Source organism: Bos grunniens, chromosome 2, assembly GCF_055505025.1.
Source record: "Bos grunniens cultivar Pamir isolate PY7600 chromosome 2, Bosgru_T2T1.0, whole genome shotgun sequence".
Lineage (NCBI taxonomy): Eukaryota > Metazoa > Chordata > Mammalia > Artiodactyla > Bovidae > Bos > Bos grunniens.
Genome location: NC_141166.1, coordinates 72,271,562 through 72,296,174, shown reverse-complemented (window position 1 = coordinate 72,296,174; position 24,613 = coordinate 72,271,562). Strand labels below are relative to the sequence as shown.

Here is a 24,613-nt window from a genome sequence, read left to right as displayed (position 1 = left end):
CTTCCAGTTGCAGCATATGGGATCTAGTTCCCTGACCAGGGATTAAACCCAGGCTCCCTGCTTTGGGAACTCAGTCTTAGCCGCTGAACCACCAATGAATCCCTACTTTTCTTGTTTATGATAGGTTTAGCAAATATCATGGAAAATCTACTACCATTAAAGAGGTTGTTTCTGTTTCTATAAAATGAAATTATAAAGTATAAAAATCACTTATTATTTCAGAATTTGTAACTTCTTCACACCTATTCTTTTCTCATAAACTTACTTTGTCTTTTCTACCAGGTCTTTCTAACCTCTCCTCAGGTCAGAAATAATATTTTTGCTTTCTTGGGTTTAGCAGCTAATAGGTGTTCACAAATATAACTCCTAACTAGGAGTTAAGACTCCATTTAAAATCATTTCCTTGAATGTAAATAAAGCCTAGTGGAAAAAGGATGCTGTTTTTACAGTCATGAAAATAGTTTAATCCTAACTCCCTATCCAACTAACCATGATCGTGTAAGTAAGCCACTTAACCTTTTTGGGCCTCAGCTTTATTATCTACCACAGAGATATAATGATATTTTTAAAAGTGCATTGCCACTGCCATATGCTCATTCATATCTGACTCTTTGTGACCCCATGTACTGTATCCTGTAAGGTTTCCCTGTCCATGAGATTCTCCAGGCAAGAATACTGGAGTGGGTTGCTGTAATCTTCCTTCAGGGGATCTTTCCAGCCCAGGGATCAAACTTGCGTCTCCTGCATTGCAGGCAGACTCTACCTACTGAGCCAAAAGTGCATTATAATGATTAACAGATGAGAGAGTTCTTTGACAAGTTTAAAGTACTGCTTAATAACCATTAATAAAATGAGATATGTGAAACTATTAGGAACATATTTTGTTTTCCTGGATGGATTCATGAAGAGGTGGCTTGTGTAAATGTGCAAAAAAATCAATCTCTGCACACTGATAATCAGTGTCCACCATCTTCTCCAAATCCTGAAAGGATAATGGTTCCACTCCCTGAGAAGGCAGAATTTCCCCAATTATAACCCTGGTTTGGATTAGCCTAGTTCATCTGCAGTGTCTTTTCTCTGCTGCTAAGTAATGATGCACCATATGAGAAGTTGGCTTTCTGAACCACACTACCTTGGTTACTGTAAAGGCCTTGCCACTTCCAGGAATGCATAGACCCCTACAGCCCCTAATTTGTCTTGCTAGATGCCCGCGTGAGAGAGAGGGCTTAGTCTACTTCTCCCTACAACTCTTCTGAACTAGGATCATATTGAGTTACTAGAATACATGCTTCAGGATGGGACAGGAAGAGACAGACGACTCAGGCTCTGGGCACAAGAGCACTGTGTTCAATGTGTTTCATTCAGGCGACCCAGTCTCAGAATTCTGGTCCATGAATCCTCACGGATAAGTCCCAAGGACAAGGCCATTTGAATACAGTTTGAATATACATTTTCATTGCTTGTTACAGAGTAAGCATTTAATATTTTTTAAAAAATGAATCAACCAGAGATTCACATAATAATGTCTTCTGAGTGTTTACTTTATCCAGAATTGAAGGATAAATTAAGAATATATGACGTGGTTCTATACAAAATATTATAATTTACTTCAGAGGACAAAGCATGCATACATGAAATCTTTGAGGATTAGAATGGAGAATTTTAAAATGAAAGAATAAGTATAGGGTTGTAAGAATTCACAGAAGTAGGGTACTAGTAAGAAGTCTCTTAGAAGTGAAACTTGAGGTGGATTTTGAAAGATGGATGGCCCATGAGAAGATGAAAGGCTGTTGGCATTCCAGAAAGTAGTAACAGCTTGAGACAATGTCTGGAAATGGAAATGAGTGTGTGTGTTTTACTCTTCTCTTTTGGGCTTGAGAGGGGAGGTATTGGGAAGGGGTACATTGACGTGGGTACTTAATAAGATTATGGCATACAATATATGGTATAATGTGACCTATAGAAATATTCTTAAATGTGCATTAAGATGTATTTGTAAAGATATTTATTAATTGAAATAGCAAAAATTTTGAAGCAATTTAAATTCCATCAGCAGAGGAATGTTTAAAAAATGTATGGTACATTCACATTATGGAATATTAGGAAGTAGTTGAAAAGAATAAAGTGTATCTTTGTGTGCTGACATAGAGAGATCACAATGGGAAGATGTAACAGTATATTAATGGTGAAAATGCATTCATGTAGGATTTGTCAACTTTGAAAATTGATTTTTAAAAAATCAGAGTATTTCAGAAAGATTACTGGAGTGACATTGTGTCAAATTGAAAGTGAAGAGGGATGTTGGAAGATGTTTGCAATAGTACAGACATGAGAGTCTAAGGATAGAGACCTGAATGGTAAACAGAAAGAGAGAGAAGCCAGGGCCATTCTGCAAAAGGATCGTAGAGGACTTACGACAGATTCTTAATACAGGGGATGAAGGCGAAAGGAGAGAAAAGAGATTCCTAGGCTTTAAGCTTAGGGAATCATTTGCTAAAGAATGATTTCTACTAACTGAATAAGACCCATGTTAATAGGAAACATTTCTTAAATTATTTATTCGTCCATCTATCTATTTTTGTTTGTTCACTTTTCAGGATGGAAGAAACAGTACGAAATCTACTACAGAGTCAAGGACCTCCGGAACAGAAAAAAGAAGAAACTGTTAATATAATGGTCTATCAGGTACACCATATGTCTTACTCTTGGCTGGCTATTGGTCAGCTTGTTTTGCTCAGATTTCTCTATCTCTGTCCATTCTTACCTGGAGATAAATAAGAAAGGACGGTCCGACCCCAGGGCTGAAAGCCACCCCAGTTACCTCTGTTTGAGGAAACCTGTACACGTTTACTTCATTCATTCATTTCTTGTACTTTGTGAAAAAGAATCATAGATTTAGTTGTATGAGAGTGCAAAATGTAAGTTTATAGTGATGAAGAGAGACCTAAAGAAGTATTATAGAATTCTAACCAGGGCTGAAAAAGAGGTATCTGGGAACAAAGGGGAGGGAGTAATTCTTCCTGTTCAGGGAGGTAAGGAATACTTCTCAGTGCTGTCACATATAAAGTGGACCTGAGGAATAGAGAAACAAGAGAAAGAACATTCCAGGCAGAGGGAAGCCAACGTAAAGGGGCAGGAGTGTGAGTGTGCGTGACAGGCTCCTGGAGAGGAAGACGATCCCAGGATGCTGAAGATCTGCTTGAGGTTATGCCTGTCCGCTCTGCTTATGTGTGTAGCCTTGCGCCTCAGGCCACATGAAGTCTATAGACATCCAAAGAGAGCCAGTGGTCAGTAGACTAACAAGTTGTCACCTTTTGATAACCCTTATCCCCCGGTGCTTTAGCACTAGTAAAATGAGGGGCTTTCCTGGTGGTCCATTGGTTAAGAAGCCACCTACCAATGTAGGAGACATGGATGTGACCCCTGTTTCTGGAAAATCCCACATGCTGCATGGCAACCATGTCCCTTCACCCCTTCTACTGAACCTAGAGCTCTAGAGCCTACGAGCTACAGCTGGTGAGCCCATGCGCCACAACTACTGAAACTTGAGTGCCTAATAAAGCCCATGCTCTACAACAAGGGAAACCACCTCAATGCGAAGCCCTTGCTCTGCAACTGGAGAGTAGGCTCTGCTCTCCACAATTAGAGAAAGCCAATGCACAGCAATGAAGACCCAGCATAGCCAAAAACAAATAAATCTTTAAAATAAAACAAAAAACACTAGCAAGGTGACTAGACCAGGAAGCTGGGCATCTAATCTGAGCATGACCCAAGTTGGCCACACAGATGAGAAGACACTGACAGCAGAAGGAGGCCCAGGCATTCTATCTAGATCAATGGAAGGCTTTTATTGAAAAGCCCTTAAAATCACAAATAAACACCCAATATCCATTGCACAACTATGCATAGAGAGCTTTTAAAAGCTAAAAAAGTCAAGGGAATGGGTCAAAGTTTAAGATGATCACTGGGTGGCCCCAGGTTTTGGCTAGCTAAGAAAGCAAGTGGGTTTGGAGAGGCAAAGAAAGGAACCCAGCTGGTAAATGGTCATTTCACACTAGCTTCCCTGAATTCACAGGGTTTGGGCTCTGCAACCCAACTTATGATGACAGTATTGAGAGAAATCTAATAATAAAAGTGACAGTATCATATAAAGTTAAGAAATCTAGGTAGAGTTAGCCTTCAGAAGTCTGTGTGTGTGTTTACTCTTTAAGTAATGTCTGACTCTGTGACCCGATGGACTGCAGCGCACTGGCCCTCTGTGTGTGGTATTCTCCAGGCAAGAATACTGGAGTGGGTTTGCTGTTTTCTTCTCCAGGACATCATTCCAACTCAGGGATTAAACCTACCATTCATTTCTTTGCCACTTACAGGCTGTTTCTTTACAGCTAAGCTACCAGGGAAGCCCCTAAGTCTGCGTCCTAAATCATTGACTCTTGAGACATCTGCTGCTGCTGCTAAGTTGCTTCAGTCGTATCCGACTCTGTGCTACTCCATAGACGGCAGCCCACCAGGCTCCCCCATCCCTGGGATTCTCCAGGCAAGAACACCGGAGTGGATTGCCATTTCCTTCTCCAATGCATGAAAGTGAAAAGTGAAAGTGAAGTCGCTCAGTCGTGTCTGACTCTAGCGACCCCATGGACTGCAGCCTACCAGGCTTCTCCGTCCATGGGATTTTCCAGGCAAGAGTATTGGAGTGGGGTGCCATTGCCTTCTCCACTTGAGACATCTACAGGTCTACAATTTGACACCGGAGACAACTGTTCTCCATCTCCAGTGAAAACAATGCAAGGTGTTGACTTAACTCAGAGGAGATTAAAGTTAGCTCCATAAAGACAGTAGAAAAACCACTAAAATCTATTTCTAGGGAAAAGGTTGATATTCTTCTTGAGGTCATCTTCACGTGGGGAAGGCATGCCCAGCTTTTCCTGGTGAATGGTCGCCTGCAGTTAAGATAAGGTTTTAAGTGCTTCTAGGTCTGAATCTTTCCTAGGTAGTAATATCTTCTTTGGCAGAAAATTGAAGTATAAGTTTAAAAAAAAAAAAACATATTGACTTTGCATTAAATGGTTCTGTTTAACCTTAAAGAATCATATTCGCTGCCCCCTGGTAACACCTGGCTTCAATTAGAACTAAGTAACTCAGCATTCCTTCTGTGCTTTTTTCCGTGTCCTCATCGCGGCTGTTTCATCCAGGTTCTTATTTTCTCTTAATCATTCTTTGCTTATCTCTTTACCACTTATTAGCCAAATCTGTGGTATAAACACTTATCATCAGAATTCATTTTATGAAACCAGAAGCTTCTTAGAAAAACAGAGACTTCTAAAAATGTGTTTTAAAAGCTATTTCCTCTTTGAGAGTTGCTACTTGGAGGAGGGGCCCACTGTGGCGCTGACGAATGGTTGAGCAGGCCCTCTAACCTCGCTGTAACCTTCTGGCGTTAGTGGTCTCAGGGTAACTGGTAACCATTGCCTGGTAATGTGTTGTGTGGTAATGGCACTCGACAATGGCTGCCTGCTAAGGGCTGTGCACTGTCCCGCTCTGTTACGATTCCTCTTTTTCCTTGATGCTTCTCAATTTTAAGGAGAATACCCGGGCTTGTTCAGCCAATAGTCGATGGAGGGGTTGTCCTTAGAAGAGTGAAGTAAGAGGCCTCAGGCCGGCAGGTGAGCTGGGGAGGAGGCGAGGCACAGGGAACAGGCTGGGGGTTGTGTCCTGCCAGGCCCCAGAGCTCTGGCCAAGGTTGCCCGGCCCTTGAGTTGCTGGTGAATCTCTCCACCATCCCCACCTCTGTGACCTAATAGCAATGGGAGTCTGCCTGGATCTTGGTCTTTGGTACCTGGCCTGTGCCATCTGAGGAGCCTGAGGACCAGTTGGGTCTTGAACACCTGGCTCCCTCAGCCTCAACAGCTGGGCAGGGTCTGGGTGTGTGGCCCTAGGGAACTGCCAGCTAAAATCCGCCACCTCTCAGCCAGGACCTCGACCTTGAAGGGTGAAAGTTGTGCCTTATGTCCTTGCCTGTTCTTGTCAGAACAGGGAATAATTTTATTTGGTGAAGGTTTACAGGAACATCATTATCTGACCATGACTTGACCTCAAGAACAAAGGTTCTGACACCAAGAAGTTTGCAACAACTAACCACGCCCCTCCCTCACCTTTGCTAGAAAAGGGCTTTGCTGAAAGCTTTGCGGGAATTTGGGATTTTTGAGGCCCTTAGCTCAGCTGGTGAAGAATCTGTCTGCAATGCAGGAGACCTGGGTTCAATCCCTGGGTTGGGAAGATCCCCTGGAGAAGGGCATGGCAACCCACTCCAGTATTCTTACCTGGAGAATCATCATGGACAGAGGAGTCTGGCGGGCCACAGTCCCTGGGGTGAAAGTGTCAGACACGACTGAGCACCCATCTCCTTGCATTGGCCTACAATAAACATTTCTCTACTCCAAACTCCAAAAAAAAAAAAAAAAAAAACCTCTTTACTCTTAATAGTACAGTCTGTTAGATTTGGGAAGTCAACTCTTCTCTCTAGGGAGGAGACAGTTAGTAACATGAATTCATGCTCCATGGAAGGGATTTTTCAGCTATTGCTCTCATTGGCCTTAGGTTCATTATCAGGAAAATGAGAGAGGAATTTGGGTTACATGAACCATAAAGGTCATTTATAGATTGAACAGTTATTTATTGAGTTTTATTGGGAATTAGGCACAACTTTGCCCTCTGGGGATTCAGGACATGAGAACAGAGAGAAGGGTGGCCCTGAGTTCCAGGGAGATCCCTGTCACCTCCGTCATCACAATGTTCTAAATATGGGAATAGTAGTGAAACCAGTTGTGCAAGCTGTATGTGATGAAACAGTGGACTGCATAGTTAACACTATCTGAGGTCATATTCTTGGGGTAAGAGCCGGGAAATTTATTGTTTCATAATATGAAGGGTTATTGACACACCTGACTCAAATTTTCCAACAGTAAGATTTCTCTGACATGAACCTATTTTCCGTTGTGGAAGTTTGAGGCTTTTGTCTTTGAATTAATATAGTAACAGTAGTGTAATAGCTTTCTAGGTTCCAGACCCCTGCTAACTGCTGGCATGCATTGAAAGGTGGTCCTAGTTCATTCAAGGGGCATGTTCCTGACGACTTCTCAGAGTTGGTTACTTGAATCAGTTAGGGCTTGTATAATTTCACCTAGACCTGCTGGAAAGTCAGTAGTCGTTTTTGTTCAGCAGCTAAGACAAACCTGCCTGTGGCTATCAGTGGTTTCGCTAGCTTTGTCACCGTGCACTTCCTTTTTTCTTAATTTGGAGAATTTGCATAATTTCAAGGTTTGGCATCAAGTGACATAAATAGCATTTTTATGTGATCACAGTTTAAAATATACCTAGTTCAGGGTCCCATTGACTATGGACTGGATTGTAGCTTAGTCCCCACAACAACTATGCAGGAAGTACCGTCACTATTCCCACCTTACAGACGAGGACATAGACTCCTAGAGGTGAGCTCTTGCCCCAGAATGCAAACGGAAATAGCTTAGAAGGGATTTGAACCCTAGTTGGTCTGACTCCTTGGCCTTAACTCCTTATGCAGATAAATTCTGGAGGGATGAAATCATGGAGCCCGAGTTACTCTGCTAAATGGGACTTGAATCTAGGCCTTTCCGCTGTCCACCTAGAGCTCTCTCCATTCATTCATTTACTTGCTCCTTCATTCATATAGTCATTTACTTTTGCAACTATGTATATTATTTCCTGTTGCTGCTGTAGCAAACTTAATGGCTTAAAACTGCACAAATTTATTGTATTATAATTCTGGAGGTCAGAGTCTAAAATCACAATAGCAGCAGGGCTACATTCTTTCTGGAGGTTTCAGGACAGAATTATTTCCTTGTTTTTTTCCAGATTCTAGCATTCTTTGGCTTTTGGCCTTTCCCTCCATCTCCAGAGTACATAACTGCAAACTCTGGTTCCATTGTAATGTCTCCTTTTTCTGGCCCATCCCTATAGTCCAGGATAATCCCCCATCTCCAGATATTTAATTTAATCACATCTGCAAAGTCTCTTTTGCCATAGAAGGTAAAGGAAGCACATTCACAGGTCTGAGGCTTGGTAGAATGTGGACATTTAAGTGAGGGAACATTATTCTGTCTACTACACTAAATAGCACATTAATCTAGCAGGCTGGAGGTACCTAGCTCACACCATGCTAAGTGCTGGAGGTAGAAAGATGCCTTCTCTTGGAAAGCTCAGCTTACAGGATGCTGGCAACTAGGGAGGAAAAGCAGATAATTGAATATATGCCACTCTGTGATGGGAGCCCAGAGAACAGCCTGCTTGAGTTCTGGGAACACAAAGGAAGATGCCACCACACCTACGGCTCTGCTGTCCCTGGAGACTCTGCTCCTGCCTAGGACTTCTTTTCAATAATCGATTTCCCTTTCCCTTTCGCCTCTGATGTCATGGACTCAAGAGTCATGTGCGCCACAGCCTGCCTTTCACAGAGCATCTTATATCTCTGGTATTTTAATACAACTGTGACTGTCAGGACACATGCGTTTGGTGCTTTTACAGTTGTCAAAGTGCTTACACAGAATGGGTCTCATTTGTTCATTTTAGCAGTCTGTAAAGTAGATATTATCTTGCTCATTTTTAAGGATGAGTCTCAAAGAAGCCTGATTGAACTCTGGTAAATGCTAAGTGGTAGAACTAGAAAGAAATCTCAGGCTTTCCTAAGTGAGATACATAGAATGAAACTGAGAAGTTACCAGTGAGATAATCAGATGGAGCAGGAGGGAACACACAGACTTCCCTGCTCACAAAACCCTTGTCTCAAGATACAAAAAAATCAGTGAAAGGAAAGTGAAATCAATTAATAAGCCATATAATATTTGCACCTGACATTTCTTTTTTGGGAGAGACAAGCCCATGAGTGAGAGAAATATTATCAATATATGGAGGGAACGTGACATACCTAGCGCCTTGGACAGATTCCTTTCATTACAGGAAAACGAAAGACTTCAAAGGATTTTCTGTAAAGGAGGCTGAAAAGGAGAAACATCTTCTGTTTCTCTCTTCTTCTGTTTCTTTCTCCAACTCTTTTTTTCCTAGGCATATGGGGGTTTCTTCTGTGTTATATAGTGTATTCCTGAAGCCTCTGTAACCATTTCATTTAGTTGAGTAGTTAGGAAGCATATTAGATAAAACATTCATGATTCAATATGAGCAAGGGCAATTAAGCGTAAATGAAATGGAGCAGTTCGTCGAGAGGACATTACTCCTTCAGCTTCATCTGTCAAAATATTTCAACCTAGACAACCTAAGATACAGAGAATTTTAATCCTGATGATACATTACCCATTAGAGTCCTCTTGTGTCTGTGGCTACCTTTTGTGTTGCTTTGTTGTAGCTAATAGATTTCGTCTTGTCTCTGCTTCTGTCTATGGAACATGAATTTGAACCTACGTTAGCTCATTTATTTAGAAAGAAAAAAGTGGACAGGTAAGTTCAAACAGAAATGAGGGGTGGAAAGAGACCTGCATGTGGGTACAGCTTCTGCCACTAACAGGACTTTTGACCTCAGACTGTGTGTGTGTGTGTGGGTGTGAATGAAGATGTTTGGGACTAGATTAATAATCGCAAACCCAAAAACCTACAGTTGCCAAATAATACAAATGTTTAAAACGGGCTAGGTATGACAACAATTGTGTGTCCTCAGGGGGAGTTACAGGCTATTTTCCCACTTTTGGTAAGGAAATAGGTATAGAAAGATGTGGTGTTTGTTATTCAAAGGCAAAAAGGCCTTGGTTTTAAAAACCACAGTAGCATCATACACCTGACTTATTGTCAAAGGGCAATAGTGATGGACACAGTGGCAAACTGACCGAAGAGTCTGTCTGGTCTAAAGGCAGCAGTCACAGTCCCACTGCGGCAGATGCAGATGACTCAGAATGTACACAATATGGACAGATGTTTCGGAAGAAGATGGAAGTTCAAGTTTTTTACGAGCAGTTTCTTAATCCGTAAATAATGGTGTATGTGTGTGTGTGTGTGTGTGTGTGTGTGTGTATATATATATATATATATATATATGTAAGAATTTTCCACAGTTTATTGTGATCCACACAGTCAAAGGCTTTGCCATAGTCAATAAAGCAGAAATAGATGTTTTTCTGGAACTCTCTTGCTTTTTGTATGATCCAGCGGATGTTGGCAATTTGATCTCTGGTTCCTCTGCCTTTTCCAAAATCAGCTTGAACATCAGGAAGTTCACGGTTCACATATTGCTGAAGCCTGGCTTGGAGAATTTGAGCATTACTTGAGTAGCGTGTGAGATGAGTGCAATTGTGCAGTAGTTTGAGCATTCTTTGGCATTGCCTTTCTTTGGGATTGGAATGAACACTGACCTTTTCCAGTCCTGTGGCCACTGCTGAGTTTTCCAAATTTGCTGGCATATTGAGTGCAGCACTTTCACAGCATCATCTTTCAGGATTTGGAATAGCTCAACTGGAATTCCATCACTTCCACTAGCTTTGTTCGTAGTGATGCTTTCTAAGGCCCACTTGACTTCACATTCCAGGATGTCTGGCTCTAGGTGAGTGATCACACCATCGTGATTATCTGGGTCATGAAGATCTTTTTTGTACAGTTCTTCTGTGTATTCTGCCATCTCTTCTTAATATTGTCTGCTTCTGTTAGGTCCATACCATTTCTGTCCTTTATCGAGCTCATCTTTGCATGAAATGTTCCTTTGGTATCTCTGATTTTCTTGAAGAGATCCCTAGTCTTTCCCATTCTGTTGTTTTCCTCTATTTCTTTGCATTGATCGCTAAAGAAGGCTTTCTTATCTCTTCTTGATGTTCTTTGGAACTCTGCATTCAGATGTTTATGTCTTTCCTTTTCTCCTTTGCTTTTCGCTTCTCTTCTTTTCACAGCTATTTGTAAGGCCTCCCCAGACAACCATTTTGCTTTTTTGCATTTCTTTCTGAAAGAGATGGGAATACCAGACCACCTGATCTGCCTCTTGAGAAATTTGTATGCAGGTCAGGAAGCAACAGTTAGAACTGGACATGGAACAACAGACTGGTTCCAAATAGGAAAAGGAGTTCATCAAGGCTGTATATTGTCACCCTGTTTATTTAACTTATATGCAGAGTACATCATGAGAAACGCTGCACCAGAAGAAACACAAACTGGAATCAAGATTGCTGGGAGAAATATCAATAACCTCAGATATGCAGATGACACCACCCTTATGGCAGAAAGTGAAGAGGAACTCAAAAGCCTCTTGATGAAAGTGAAAGAGGAGAGTGAAAAAGTTGGCTTAAAGCTTAACATTCAGAAAACAAAGATCATGGCATCCGGTCCCACCACTTCATGGGAAATAGATGGCGAAACAGTGGAAACAGTGTCAGACTTTATTTTTCTGGGCTCCAAAATCACTGCAGATGGTGACTGAAGCCATGAAATTAAAAGACGCTTACTCCTTGGAAGGAAAGTTATGACCAACCTAGATAGCATATTCAAAAGCAGAGACATTACCTTGCCAACAAAGGTTCGTCTAGTCAAGGCTATGGTTTTTCCTGTGGTTATGTATGGATGTGAGAGTTGGACTGTGAAGAAGGCTGAGCACCGAAGAACTGATGCTTTTGAACTGTGGTGTTGGAGAAGACTCTTGAGAGTCCCTTGGACTGCAAGGAGATCCAACCAGTCCATTCTGAAGGAGATCAGCCCTGGGATTTCTGTGGAAGGAATGATGCTAAAGCTGAAACTCCAGTACTTTGGCCACCTCATGCGAAGAGTTGACTCATTGGAAAAGACTCTGATGCTGGGAGGGGTTAGGGGCAGGAGAAGGGGACGACAGAGGATGAGATGGCTGGATGGCATCACTAACTCGATGGACGTGAGTCTGAGTGAACTCCGGGAGTTGGTGATGGACAGGGAGCCCTGGCGTGCTGCGATTCATGGGGTCGCAAATAGTTGGACACGACTGAGCGACTGATCTGATGTGATCTGATATATAGAAGATTAAGTAAAATCTTCTTAAGTAAAATTACTTCTTAAGTAATTAAGTAAAATCTAGCCCTGTGCTAGACTCAGGGCAGCAACCCTTAGCACAGAAAAAGGATTTTGTGTGTTTTTTCTTGCTCTTAGAACTCTGAGATTTTGATGCTTCTGTGCAACCCTGTGAGACCTGGTCTACACAAAGTGCAGCACGAAGCACACGCCTGCAGCACCACGACCCCTGCTTCTAACACATGCTGAGCAGCTATGGACTGGTCACAGTCCAGTCATTCCACAAGTGTGAGCTCACTGAATTTTCACAGGAACCATTTGAAATGTCTCCATTTTACAAAAGAGGAAACTGAGGCATAGAGCAGTTAGACCTTCTGCCCAAAGTTACGTATCACCAGGGTTATGTCCCGTGAATGACCTGGCACCGTCTCGGCAGGCAGAGTAGGTCACCACAAAGATGGAGTGCGGGAGCTTTGTCAGGAGGTGCCATTGTCCCAGCAGAGCACAGCAGTGTTGTAATGGTTTGCAGTCAGTTTTCTTAATCCCTTTACTCTGCACATCTTTGTGGAGAGCCCTGGGCTGTGTGGCATCTGAGCCCAGCTCCATCTCTTCCAGTGATGGTCTAAGCTCAGTTATTGATCCTTTCAGTTCAGTTCAGTTCAGTTGCTCAGTCGTGTCCGACTCTTTGCAACCCCATGAATCGCAGCACACCAGGCCTCCCTGTCCATCACCAACTCCCAAAGTTCACTCAAACTCACGTCCATCGAGTTGGTGATGCCATCCAGCTATCTCATCCTCTGTCATCCCCTTCTCCTCCTGCCCCCACTCCCTCCCAGCATCAGAATCTTTCCAATGAGTCAACTCTTCTCATGAGGTGGCCAAAGTACTAGAGTTTCAGCTTTAGCATTATTCCTTCCAAACAACACCCTTTAGAATGGGCTGGTTGGATCTCCCTGCAGTCCAAGGGACTCTCAAGAGTCTTCTTCAACACCACAGTTCAAAAGCATCAATTCTTCGGTGCTCAGCTTTCTTCATAGTCCAACTCTCACATCCATATATGACCACTGGAAAAACCATAGCCTTGACTAGACGGACCTTTATTTGCAAAGTAATGTCTCTGCTTTTGAATATGCTATCTAGGTTGGTCATAACTTTTCTTCCAAGGAGTAAGCGTCTTTTAATTTCATGGTTGCAGTCACCATCTGCGGTGATTTTGGAGTCCCCCAAAATAAAGTCTGACACTGTTTCCACTGTTTCCCCATCTATTTCCCATGAAGCAATGGGACCAGATGCCATGATCTTCATTTTCTGAATATTGAGCTTTAAGCCAACTTTTTCACTCTCCTCTTTGACTTCTTTTTTTGTTGTTGTTTAAATTTATTTATTTTAATTGGAGGTTAATTACTTTACAATATTGTATTGGTTTTGCCATACATCAACATGAATCCACCATGGGTATACATGTGTTCCCCATCCTGAACCCCCCCTCCCACTCCCTCCCCATACCATCTCTCTGGGTCATCCCAGTGCACCAGCCCCAAGCACCCTGTATCATGCATTGAACCTGGACTGGCGACTCGTTTCATATATGATATTATACATGTTTCAATGCCATTCTCCCAAATCATCCCAGCCTCTCCCTCTCCCACAGAGTCCAAAAGACTGTTCTATACATCTGTGTCTCTTTTGCTGTCTCGCATACAGCGTTATCATTACCATCTTTCTAAATTCCGTATATATACATTAGTATAGTGTATTGGTGGAGAAGGCAATGGCAACCCAATCCAGTACTCTCGCCTGGAAAATCCCATGGACGGAGGGGCCTGGTAGGCTGCAGTCCATAGGATCGCTAAGAGTCGGACATGACTGAACGACTTCACTTTCACTTTTCACTTTCCTGCATTGGAAAAGGAAATGGCAACCCTCTCCAGTGTTCTTGCCTGGAGAATCCTAGGGACTGGGGAGCCTGGTGGGCTGCTGTCTGTGGGGTCACACAGAGTCAGACACGACTGAAGTGACTTAGCAGCAGCATAGTGTATTGGTGTTTTTCTTTCTGGCTTACTTCACTCTGTATAATAGGCTCCAGTTTTATCCACCTCATTAGAACTGGTTCAAATGTATTCTTTTTAATGGCTGAGTAATACTCCATTGTGTATATGTACCACAGCTTTCTTATCCATTCATCTGCAGATGGACAGCTAGGTTGCTTCCATTTCCTGGCTATTATAAACAATGCTGTGATGAACATTGGGGTACACGTGTCTCTTTCAATTCTGGTTTTCTCAGTGTGTATGCTCAGCAGTGGGATTGCTGGATCATAAGGCAGTTCTATTTCCAGTTTTTTAAGGAATCTCCACACTGTTCTCCATAGTGGCTGTACTAGTTTGCATTCCCACCAACAGTGTAAGAGGGTTCCCTTTTCTCCACACCCTCTCCAGCATTTATTGCTTGTAGACTTTTGGATAGCAGCCATTCTGACTGGCATGAAATGGTACCTCATTGTGGTTTTGATTTGCATTTCTCTGATAATGAGTGATGTTGAGCATCTTTTCATGTGTTTGTTAGCCATCTGTATGTCTTCTTTGGAGAAATGTCTATTTAGTTCTTTGGCCCATTTTTTGATTGGGTCGTTTATTTTTCTGGAATTGAACTGCAGGAGTTGCTTGTATATTTTTGAGATTAGTTGTTTGTTGGTTGCTTCATTTGCTATTATTTTCTCCCATTCTGAAGGCTGTCTTTTCACCTTGCTAATAGTTTCCTTTGTTGTGCAGAAGTTCTTAAGTTTAATTAGGTCCCATTTGTTTATTTTTGCTTTTATTTCCAATATTCTGGGAGGTGGGTCATAGAGGATCCTGCTGTGATGTATGTCAGACAGTGTTTTGCCTATGTTCTCCTCTAGGAGTTTTATAGTTTCTGGTCTTACGTTTAGATCTTTAATCCATTTTGAGTATATTTTTGTGTATGGTGTTAGAAAGTGTTCTAGTTTCATTCTTTTACAAGTGGTTGACCACTTTCCCCAGCAACACTTGTTAAAGAGATTGTCTTTTCTCTATTGTATATTCTTGCCTCCTTTGTCAAAGATAAGGTGTCCATAGGTGCGTGGATTTATCTCTGGGCTTTCTATTTTGTTCCATTGGTCTATATTTCTGTCTTTGTGCCAGTACCATACTGTCTTGATGACTGTGGCTTTGTAATAGAGCCTGGAGTCAGGCAGGTTGATTCCTCTAGTTCCATTCTCTCTCAAGATTGCTTTGGCTATTCGAGGTTTCTTGTATTTCCATACAAATTGTGAAATTGGCTTTTTAGTTCCTCTTCACTTTCTGCCATAAGGGTGGTGTCATCTGCATATCTGAGGTTATTGATATTTCTCCCAGCAATCTTGATTCCAGCTTGTGCTTCTTCCAGCCCAGCATTTCTCATGATGTACTCTGCATGTAAGTTAAATAAGCAGGGTGACCATATACAGCCTTGACGTACTCCTTTTCCTATTTGGAACTAGTCTGTTGTTCCATGTCCAGTTTTAACTGTTGCTTCCTGACCTGCATACTAGTTTCTCAAGAGGCAGGTCAGGTGGTCTGGTATTCCTATCTCTTTCAGAATTTTCCACAGTTTATTGTGATCCACAGAGTCAAAGGCTTTGGCATAGTTAATAAAGCAGAAATAGATGTTTTTCTGGAAACTTTAGCCTGTGTTTAAAGCATTATTGTCTTATAACCCAGTTACTTCCATTCTCAATGATCTAATTGAAAATCAAAATGAATTTTTCCTTAAATAGTTCCTTCAAAAGTAGTATTAGATGTAATTAAGCAGCTGATGCTTGGGAAAAGGAAATCTTTCTAGTCATTCTAAAATCTGTCAAACATCAAATACATATCCAGATTCTTTTATGTATGCAGAAAGCGTGTGACACAGGCTGGGGTCTTTCTCATTGAAGCCCAAGTCCTGCCTAGCAGAGATGTTAACATTAGTTCATAATTTAGAATTTTTTAATTGAAGTTTAGTTGGTTTACAATGTTGTGTTAGTTTCACGTGTACAGAGAAGTGAGTAGGTTTTATGTGTGTGTATATACACACATATTCTTTTTCAGATTCTTTTTCCTTATAGATTATTACAAAATAATGAGTATAGTTCTCTGTGCTATACAGTAAGTTATTATTGATTATCTGTTTTATATATATTAATGTATATATGTTAATCCCACACTCCTAATTTATCTCTCCCCTCCTCTTTTTGGTAACCATGATTTTTTTTTCTATGTCTTTGGATCTATTTCTGTTTTGTACATAAGTCCATTGTACCATTTTTTTTTGGATTCCACATATAAGTGACATTTATCTTTCTTTGACATACTTCACTTAGTATTGTAACCCTAGGGTAGGTCCTTCCTTGTTGCTGCAAATGGTTTTCTTTTTATGGCTGAGTAATAAGTCTTTGTATATACATACCACATCCTCTTTATCCATTCATCTTTGATGGATATTTAGTTTGCTTTTGTGTCTTGGCTATTGTGAATAGTGTTTCTATGAACATTGAGGTGCATGAATCTTTTCAAATTATGGTTTTCTCCAGGTGTATGTCCAGGAGTGGGATTAATGGATCATATGGTCACTCTACTTTTAGCTTTTTTAAGGAACCTCCATACTCCTCTCCATAGTGACTTCACCAGTTTACATTCCCACCAACAGTGTAGAAGGTCCCTTTTTCTCCACACCGTCTCCAGCATTTACAATTTATAGATTTTTTTGATGATGTGTGTTCTAACCAGTGTGAGGTGATATCTCACTGTAATTTTACTTTGCATTTCTCTAATAATTAGTGACATTGAGCATCTTTTCATGTGTCTTTTAGCCATCTGGATCTCTTCTTTGGAGAAATGTTTGTAAACGATTATTCTTATCAGGGATAGGATTTTTGTTTTGTTTTGTTTGCTTTAAACCTTACCTTCTTTCCCTATAATTACTTAAATGTACTTTGGGCAAATAAAAAAATTTGAGTGCGCTCAAGAAAAGTTAGGGCTGAAAAATTAAATAATCACAAAAGATTCCTTTCTAAGAAAGCTTTTCAAAGCAACAATATTCCTACTATATTTAAAGTGTGGATTTCCAAGCTTCTAACATAATCTCATTTTGTTTTTGTGAACATACGTAAATGCAAAACGAAACTTCTGTTTGTGGTTCTCGGGAGCAGCAGAGTTCCAGTCTCTGTTTCCTGGCTGAGTGTACGGATCACCTTAGGAAACCTTAGATTCAGCTATGCAGGCAACTTCTTATATCTTCAGACTTAGAACGATCTGTCTTTTTTTGGTTATTTATGAGTCTGATGGGTAATTTTGATTTCTCTGGTCCACAGATGTGTTGGAGACCAGTGAGATACCTCAAAACCCACCCAAACTGCCACCCCTATTTCCTCATTTTGCAAAGGAGAAAATGGAAATGAAGTTCAGAGTGTGTTATGTGCACTTACACTGCATCTGTTCTACTGATTCTTTCTTTCACCGTACTTACTTCAGTAAGTGCTCTGGCAGTTAATTAGCTAAGAGGTCTGGACTCTTTAGAACTCTACAGAGAGCTTGACTGTAATTCATACTGGTTATTCAGAAGTGTTTCTGTTTCTTTCTCTTTTTTTTGCCTAAACAAAATGTGGTAAACAAATGCAAATCCATAGGTCACCAGTGAGTAGGTTCTGTGAGTACATTCAGTGAGTACATTCTCCCCTCTGGGGGAAACAATTTTTATTTCATTTCCTCCCCAGTGGGGGGAAATGATTTGAAATTCTACTGAGTGGCTGTTGAGAGACTGGTTAAGTCTTTACACAGGTATTTATAAAATTCTGACACACAGTGGAATGGGAAATATTTTTATTGAGTGCTTTTATTTATGTGTATGGCCTGTAATCTCAGGAAGTCTCGAGTGAGTTTGATTCTGTTTGAAGAAATTTTGGCCTTTTCTCTGAATTGCTGTGAACTTTGAATTGCTGCTGAAGTGGGTAATGGTAATAAAGGGAGTATTTTTATTGTGTGTTAAGTTTTAAAGGGCTGAAAATGTTCCTTGAGGAAGTGGTTTTCTTCCTTCCTCTTTTACTTTTATTTTAAGAAACATGCTCTACTCATATATTAAGTTTAGGTAAAGGACGGAGAATTTCTTAAAGGCAAAGTGTCATCAGTATAGTCAAAGTCATTGTCCTTCATAAAATATCTCTTTTCTCTTTGGAAGTATTCTATATGATGAATGTATGATTTTACACCCTACAGAAATACTTTCCAGAATTCCAGAAGTTTTGAAAACAATCTTTGTTAGCACACTGACTAAGGAGAGGGTTCACCTCTGTAATTTCAAAGTCTATGAAATACTTTGAAAGAAGTAGAGGGGTTTCAAATATCACTCAGAATTTGAGTAGTTACTTCTCTCCTTGGGAATTTTAAATTCCTGGTTTAATAGGTTCTGACTCTTCTTTCTCATTCTCAATTTCTGCCTACATTCTTTGTGCAGACATGAATACGTTCCCTATTGGATATTTTGACCCAGAGTTGAACTCTTATCAAGTAAAAGCGGAATACGGACTCTCTGTTAAAACAAATATAACCTATGAATGAGACGGTGCCCTGAAAAATCACCTTCTCTTCCTATAGGTGAGCTGCTTTCCTCAGCTGATCTTAGCAGAGGGTCAGACTTTGCTTTGGAATCCCCAAGTGGGGTCTCAGGTTGGAAGGTTGTGTGGGTAGAAATCAAAAGATGTTGCCCTTTCGTAAGTATGTGGGTTGTCTAATACTTTGAGCACATCAGATCATCTAGTCGTATCAGTTATTTCTTCCTCTTAGGAAATAGATGATTTTGAATAGAGAAAAATCATGATGATACCAATCCTTGAACTTTGATCCTATTTTCTTAACTTACCTGAAGCCACAAAACAAAAATTCTCTTGTTTTTTTAGAGTTTGGCTTAACAATGCTTTATGAAATGGAGATAAAATTATGTGTAGGGAAAAATGGACAATGTTGGAATTAGAAAATAGTAAAGAAAGAAGTGAAAAGTGCTTGCTAGGGGAAAAAAACTTTTATTGCTGAAATCTCTCTTATATTGTAACCTTTCAGCTATATTGTCCTTATTGATCTTGCCTGCACAAGCCAACACAGCATGGCAATGAAGAAGAATCACTGAATGTGGGGCGAGAGGAAGATGGTCTGGCCAGGGGTCTGCAGTCTGCATTGAAACAGTCTGGACATTTCAGGGGAGCTAAACCCAGGGTCAGGTTGCCTGACATGATTGGCCTTTTTAATGATATCTTCTCCCATTCTGCAATTTTGTCATCCCTGTACCCTATCTACCAATATTTTCTCACTCAGATATGTTTCTCTGAAATTGTATCCATTAAAATATCATTCTATGTAAGAAATAAAGAGTCAAGAAGATAAATATTTAAGGGAAGGTCCTTCAGATGTTAGCAGGAACCAGTTAAATCTGTGGGCTTTGCTCTATCAACTCATCTCAGAAAACTGGAACTTGGAGCTTGAAAGATGAAAGGAAAGGAGACAGGAAAATAATTTTCCTAGAGTAATTTAGGAGCTTATAATCCTCTATGTTTGTTAAGTTTGGCTGAGGCTACACCATGGAAAGAAGTGCCAAGAGAGAAGTGTTAGGAAGCAGCATAGGGGTACAGAAGGGAAAAGAAAGCCAGCAAAATCAATTTGCAAATTTCAACCGTCATTTCTATGGTTTGCTAAATGCTGTGCTATGCTGTTCTTAGTGGCTCAGTCATATCCAACTCTTGCGACCCACCAGGCTCCTCTGTCCATTGGGATTCTCCAGGCAAGAGTACTAGAGTGGGTGGCCATGCTCTCCTCCAGGGGATCTTCCCAACCCAGGGATTGAACCACGTCTCCCACATTGCAGGCAGATTCTTCACTGTCTCAGCCACCAGGGAAGCCCAAGAATACTGGAGTAGGTAGCCTATCACTTCTCCAGGGGACCTTCCAGACCCAGGAATTGAACTGCTATCTCCTTTGCTAAGTGCTGTATACATACAAAGGAGAGTGAAACCTCTTTGTCTTCCTGCCATGATACTCTCAGAACCCAGATATCAGGCTGATACTGTCATGCGGTGGGTCTGGTCTACTGCCCTAGTGTCATTACTGCATAGTTTCTGTGAAATGCACCAGGTATCAAACTGGTGAGAAGTTCAAAGGAAATTTTGGAGCAAGCATATTAAGTCAGGGTCTTACAATGGCTTATATTCTTCTCTTACCTGTTTAAATAAGCAGGCAAATATCTGTAAACAATTCATGATGATTACATTGTTTTGTAAACTGATCAAAATATGTTTTTTCAAATGCATTTTGTTTGGTAGGTTTACCCCCACACCCTGATAACTTTTCTATCTATGCTAAATTAATGAAGTAGCAGAATAAATTCATTTCTCCCCATTAAAGCCAAGTCTATACCTTAGTCTGAATTAGTAAGCTTCTATTGTAAGTGATGATCTGGAAACAATGCCATTGCAAGTGTTCTCCAACAACCATTTTTTATTTCATTTACAAAATAACTGTAAATATAATCCTTAAGATATGAATTAGGCTGTATTTCTCTTGAGTCAGTTCAGTTCAGTTCAGTTGCTCAGTCACGTCCGAATCTTTGTGGCCCCATGAACCACAGCATGCCAGGCCTCCCTGTCCATCATCAACTCCTGGACTCCACCCAAACCCATGTCCATTGAGTTGGTGATGCCATCCAACCATCTCATCCTCTATCGTCCCCTTCTCCTCCTGCCCTTAATCTTTCCCAGCATCACGGTCTTTTCAAATGAGTCAGCTTTTCGCGTCAGGTGGCCAATGTATTGGGAGTTCCAGCTTCAGCATCAGTCCTTCCAATGAACACCCAGGACTGATCTCCTTTAGGATGGACTGGTTGGATCTCCTTGCAGTCCAAGGGAGTCTCAAGATGTTCTCCAACACCACAGTTCAAAAGCATCAATTCTTCAACGTTCAGCTTTCTTTATACTCCAATTCTCACATCCATACATGACCACTGGAAAAACCATAGCCTTGACTAGATGCATCTTTGTTGACAAAGTAATGTCTCTGCTTTTTAACATGCTGTCTAGGTTGGTCATAACTTTCCTTCCAAGGAGTAAGCGTCTTTTAATTTCATGGCTGCAGTCACCATCTGCAGTGATTTTGGAGCCCAGAAAAATAAAGTCAGCCACTGTGTCCACTGTTTCCCCATCTATTTGCCATGAAATGATGGGACCGGATGCCCATGATCTTCGTTTTCTGAATGTTGAGTTTTAAGCCAGCTTTTTCACTCTCCTCTTTCACTTTCATCAAGATGCTCTTTAGTTCTTCTTCACTTTCTGACATAATGGTGGGGTCCTCTGCATATCTGAGCTTATTGATATTTCTCCCTGCAGTCTTGATTCCAGCTTGTGCTTCTTCCAGCCCAGTGTTTCTCATGATGTACTCTTCATAGAAGTTAAATAAGCAGGGTGACCATATACAGCCTTGACGTACTCCTTTTCCTATTTGGAACCAGTCTGTTGTTCCATGTCCATTTCTAACTGTTGTTTCCTGACCTGCATACAAGTTTCTCAAGAGGAAGATCAGGTGGTCTGGTATTCCTATCTTTTTCAGAATTTTCCACAGTTTATTGTGATCCACAGAGTCAAAGGCTTTGGCATAGTCAATAAAGCAGAAATAGATTTTTTTCTGGAACTCTCTTGCTTTTTCAATGATCCAGCAGATATTGGCAATTTGATATCTGGTTCCTCTGCCTTTTCTAAAACCAGCTTGAACATCTTGAGTAATTATGTCTAATTTTTTCTAATCCAACTATTATTGGATTTTTTCTTCTCTATAAATTTTTACTACCTCTTCTCTCCAGGGCATTTAAACATCAACACTAGAGGATCAGTAGTCAAAATGGCCACAGTAATAATTAATATATACAGTTTACACTTTCACAACATCATCTCATTTGATATTCATATTAACCTTTCAAAATAGGAAGGTCAAAAAGTTCAAGTACACTTTACAGATGAAGAAACTGAGTTCTACAGAGGTGGTTGACTTACAAGTGTCATACAGTGTCAGGCCATGGTGCATTTGGTCTTTTTATTCCAAGTCCTATAGTCTTGCAGGTAGCATTAATTACATTCTCTACTAGTGGTTCTCATGTTTGGTTTGCCTTGTAATCATCTGAAGAGTTCAAAAAATTTGTGATGTCCTGGTTCCATCCCAGCGATTCTGATTTCATTGATCAAGGGTGTGGCATGAGGATTTTTTTAAATCTTCACAGACCAATTCTAACTGTTAGAGTTGATCTGAGTTGAGAACCACTGTGCTACAATTCATTATATTCAACTGTATATTTTTCCTTTCTTGTGCATCATGGTAAAGGTTCTTCCAACCAGGGTCTTGTTTTCATTAACCCATCACCAGCATTTTCCTCAAAGTAGCCAACCTGCTGGCTCATGTTTAGGAAGCATATTGAGCTTCTTGGGAAGGTAAGAGTTGAGTTAGTCACATGTGGGCAGGCGTGTGTGCTCAGTCATGTCCGACTCTTTGTGACCCCATGGACTGTAGCCCACCAGGCACCTCTGCCCATGGAATTTTCCAGGCAAGAATACTGGAGTGGGTAGCTGTTTCCTACTCCAGGGAATCTTCCCAACCTAGGGACTGAACCCGTGTCTCCTGCATTGGCACACAGATCCTTTACCACTACACCACCTGGGATGCCCTGAGTTGGCCCTTAAAAGACATTAGAATTCAGATAAATGGAAAGGTCCTTTTGTTCTATGTATACTCTGATGAGAGACAGCAAAGGATTGTGGGTATTCTGGTGAGGTACAGCAGAGTGGGTATTCTGTGAGTATTCCACCAAAGTATAGCAGAGGATTATGAGGATTCCAGTGATGATTATGGGCACTCTGGTGAGAGAAATCAGGGGATTATGGGTAAGCTTAAAGCCTTTGGAGGCCAATATTGTGGATTCACATCCTGACTGAGCCACTTACAAGCTATGTAATATTTGAAAATTTACTTAACCCCTTGGGATCTTGAGGACCTTACTCTCAGTCATATTCAGTCCAAGGATTGGTAGTGAGCTCATTGGTGAGGAGGCAATGAGGGGTCAGAAAGATGGCTGAGAATTTGGGAGACCATGAGGACATGGAACAGGTAGGTAGGTCAGTGAGTCCCTCAGGAAAATGATAGGGGCAGTTGGGCCCAGTTCAAAGACCCCCAACTAAATGGAGTGAGAACTAGTGGACATGCCTGAGGAAACAGAAGTGTTGAGGAAAACTCTGCTGGTAGGAAGGCCTTGCTGGAAATGGAAAATTATTTCATTTGCATAAATAGGAGGGACCCGTGAGCACAAAGAAAAAAGAGAAGATTCTAAATTCATCCTAATTAGTGTTGCATGTTAACTGAACTTGAGGCTTATTTTCCTTTTCAAAAATTCTAACGATTTGGTAGTTTTAGAGAATTACCAAACTAAGTCTTTGTCCTTGGCATAATGCAAGTCAGGCCCTGGAAGGGATGGTATAAACTTGTAAGCAAGAATGTGGTCAGCTGGGCCCTAAAGGCTGATCCTCAAAATGAGTTCCTCAAACTTCTCTCAGCCTAACAAATTCAAAACCTTTCACTTGGAGCTGATTTTCCAGAGTGAGCTGAACTATAATTGCTTTTGACTCTTTTATCAGAGTCTGAGATCATTGTGGACACACAAAGCCAGCTGAGTTTGATGGGCTGAGAGGCTGAGAAAACTGGGCAGCTTTACCAGGTAGCAAGAGCTACAGCCACAGTGCTTCTGGGCAAGTGTCTTTAGTAATGGGAAAAGTCAGTAAAGGGGTAACTTGGTATCTTGGAAACCCAGGGCTGCTTGGAAGGGGTTGGACCATCTTGGGCAGCCAAGAACATAGGCCATTTTTTTACCAACTGTTCATTGTGATGTTGCTGTGTATAGGGTAGCCAGCCTTTTTAATTCATGATTTTCTAAGGAATCAGTTGTGGTGTGACACATGAAAGTCAGTAAGTGTATAGAGATGATCAGGATATTTAGCAAGTCTAAGGTGCTCAGAAAGAGGAAAGTTTCCTCCAATATCCAGCTACATCATTTTGCACATGAGGAAACAATGTCACTGATAACCAGGGGCTTTACTAAGGCACCACTGCCCATGAGTGGCACAGCTGGGATGAGAAATCAGCTCCTCCCTCCCTATGGCAATATAAAATGGCTTAGTACTGAGGTGACCATCTATGGGATGCAGGAGTAAGTTTGGAGACCTCTGGCCTTTGTCTCAGGCACCAAAACATGTCTGGTTCATTACTTTTTAAATTACAGGTTTTGCATGAAGAAAATGCTTACTCTTAAGTTTTTGATTCACATTTATATTAATATTACTTTTGTGTGTATGTGTGTGAGTGTGTGTATTCTGATTTTTCTGATTGTCTCTTAGAATCATGCTTATTTCTTGCTAATTTATCTGAATTGCCTTCCCTCTCTTACCAAGATGAATCATCTGGCAGGGTTACAGGTATCTTCACCAAGTAGCTCTTTGTCTGTGTACACCCACTGTGGCTGTGAGCAGCTTGTCAGGATGTACATCCCACTCAGTGACAAA

General features: G+C 41.0%; 1 protein-coding gene across 13 annotated transcripts in view; it reads left to right on the top strand.

The window, feature by feature from the left end:
- NCKAP5 (NCK associated protein 5) overlaps nt 1–24,613 on the top strand; it is a 1,217,724-nt gene that overhangs the window by 848,166 nt on the left and 344,945 nt on the right. For all 13 annotated transcript variants that reach the window (XM_086350084.1, XM_086350120.1, XM_086350141.1 and 10 more), the window contains one exon: nt 2,598–2,685. In XM_086350084.1, coding sequence (XP_086206210.1) covers nt 2,598–2,685 — 88 coding nt within the window. The remainder of the gene's footprint in view (nt 1–2,597; nt 2,686–24,613) is intronic.